Below are 2463 nucleotides of genomic sequence, written 5' to 3' on the forward strand. Positions count from 1 at the left end.
GACCCGGAAGGCGCGCGGGCGGCTGCGGGGCGGGGGCAGGGTGGCCGAGGGCCGGCAGCTCGCGCACGTACTGCGCCGGCAGGTAGAAGGGGCGGCCGCCGGGCTCGCTGCGCACGTGCCACCAGTGCTCCGTGCTGCGGCGCAGCAGTCGGTAGCGCTCGTTGGGCTGGATGGCAACGCGGCGCCCGTCCTTGCCCGTGTACTCGAAGGGATGCTCCACCAGCACGTACACGTCCCCCTCGACGTCCGCCGCCATCGTGGCCGCGGCGTGTCCCTGTGGGCAACGAGGAGGAGGGGCGCGGAGGTCAGGGCCGCCGAGCCGGGAAGCGCACCGCACTAGGGAGACGGAAAACTTGGGTTCGAGTACCGAAGCTACAATCGTTTGTGTACGTTCAGGCCTCAGTTTTCCTATCTCTAAAACGGGGGACTTGGATAAAATAATCTCTAAGGTTCTCATTCTTACAGTCAGTGATGGAATTAAGACAGCCCTTTCATTCTCTTGGTTGATTGTAAAATTCTATCCCTTGGTGGGGAGATTGTGGGTAATACTGGTCCAGCTTTACAGCCAGGGAAGCTTTGGCTCAAAGAGATGGGGGTGATTGCCCGCGAGAAAGTCGACACCACGTTTGCCTAAAAGTTGACTGGGCCTCAGTTACCGCGTCTGTGGAGTGGGAAGAATAGCCCATTCTATTACCCCCGTCCCACCCCTCCCCGACGCTTCCAGCCCTCAGGGAATCGCGTCCTTGGCACCCCGCTCCCAAGGCGTGTGCGCCCGAGGCCCGCGGGGACAGGGTTGGGGCGCGGGCTCCAGGAGCGGCCCCCGCTTTGCTCTAGTCTGGGAGTGTCCCCGCCCCGCTTAGTCCAAGGGCCCTGGCGTAAGGGGCCGCTACTGCCAAGGCCGGGGGAACCGGTTCTCTCGGTTGCTCTTTCCTTCCCCGGCGGCTTTGCCACAGACGTGAACCCGGAGCCCGGCCAGCCCAGACCGACCGGCACCGCCCCCTGCTCTCTGGCTCCCATCTCCACCTCCCGAGAGAGGCTCGGCCTTGCGGCCTGTCCCCCTGCCCTGTGATCTCTACTTTACCCCATGAGAATGGCCCCTAGGGAATGCACTTTGTGACAGTGACTACCCGTGCGGTGTACCCAGGGGCCTCCAAAGCTCTCCTGGAGTGATCACCACAACACGCCCCCCTCCACGCCAGCTCAGTCTGGCCCTTGGTATGTTGGGGGAGGGAGTCAGAGCCCAGTTGTAAGCCTGCCGGTGTGGCTGGTCCCTCCAAGCCTTTACATCGACCACACCTACTGACCCACAAAGGTGACCTGACCAGCAGCTGGGAGCTCGGCCTCTTGCTGAGGCTGAGGGACCCAAGGCACAAGGTCTGGTCTGGTCTAGCGCTCCTTCTTCTCAAGCTTTCCCCGATGGGGAAGGGGTGTAAACTGAGTCACTAAGCACACTGGGCCCTGGAGGCGGGGTCCTTGAGCTGACGGGAGCTAAGCCACCAAACCCTAGGGGGGGACACCCCTTCTCACCACCTTCCCCTGGACCCCCGCGCTCACTCACGTCGACAGGGCTGACCTCAAGGAGCCCATGGGCTGGCTGGGCGGAGCCGGCGGATGTATGCAGGTTAGGCCCCTGCCATCTCCTTGGGCGGGGCTTCAAAGAGCTAGGCTGGAGAGACCTCGGGAAGGAGGAGCTGGCAAGGAGAGCAAAGAAGGAGAGGGCTGCCTTCAGTTCCCGGAGCGGCTGTGTCTGGGAGGGGCGAGGAGGTGCCTAAAGAAGTCTGCCTGGGCCGGTGGGGACGTTGGGGGCGGGGACCGGGGCAGGGGAAGGCCAGAGGGAGGGGCAGGGGCAGGGAGGGCTGCGGCCGAAGGGGCGCTGGCGGGTCGCTAGCGGATCCAGGGGAGGAGAGGGGCCCGACCCTGCCCCGCCCCACCCCTACGCGCGAGATTCGTTGTCCGCGAGCCTCTGCGTCCCGCGGGCGCGCTGCTTAGGGCCTGTTCGACCCGGGCTTGCAGTCTTGCCGGGGCGTTCCCAGCCCGAGCAAGGCCATTTGCATCCTGAACTGTGCGGATTGCAGGCACTACCCGCTCCCGTCCCATCTACGTCCTCCCCAGGCTCTTTCCGAACGCAACTCGGCCGGGCCTGGCAAAACTTGGAGCGGGGTTCCCACCGCAGGGACGCTCCCCGGAGCGCAGGGTCACTGGCTGGGTGGGGAGGGGACCCAACCCTCGGCTCCTTCCCCGACCCTGGGGGAGCGAAGACAACGGAAGGGATGGGGGAGCTGGGAGGATCCCTGGAGCGCGAGGACGGACCCATCACCAGGAGGTGCACTGCGTCCACTGCCCGGGAGACAGACAAGAGCCACAGCGGCGCCAACGCCTGGGTCGAAGCTGGGGGCCTGGGCCTGCGCCCCTCCTGCCCCGGGACGGAGGGCAGCCTTTCGCCTCCCACCTCCTCCCGGGGGA

The 2463-nt window shown here is 65.6% G+C and overlaps 1 protein-coding gene across 1 annotated transcript in view; it reads right to left on the minus strand.

Moving 5' to 3' along the window:
* ARHGAP27 (Rho GTPase activating protein 27) overlaps positions 1 to 256 on the minus strand; it is a 29492-nt gene extending 29236 nt beyond the window's left edge. The window contains exon 1 of the mRNA XM_007455144.1: positions 6 to 256. Within this exon, the coding sequence (XP_007455206.1) occupies positions 6 to 256 (251 nt within the window). The remainder of the gene's footprint in view (positions 1 to 5) is intronic.
* Between the last annotated feature and the right edge of the window lie 2207 nt (positions 257 to 2463).

The sequence above is a fragment of the Lipotes vexillifer genome, unplaced genomic scaffold (assembly GCF_000442215.2).
Source record: "Lipotes vexillifer unplaced genomic scaffold, Lipotes_vexillifer_v1.1 scaffold1639, whole genome shotgun sequence".
NCBI classification, from domain to species: domain Eukaryota; kingdom Metazoa; phylum Chordata; class Mammalia; order Artiodactyla; family Lipotidae; genus Lipotes; species Lipotes vexillifer.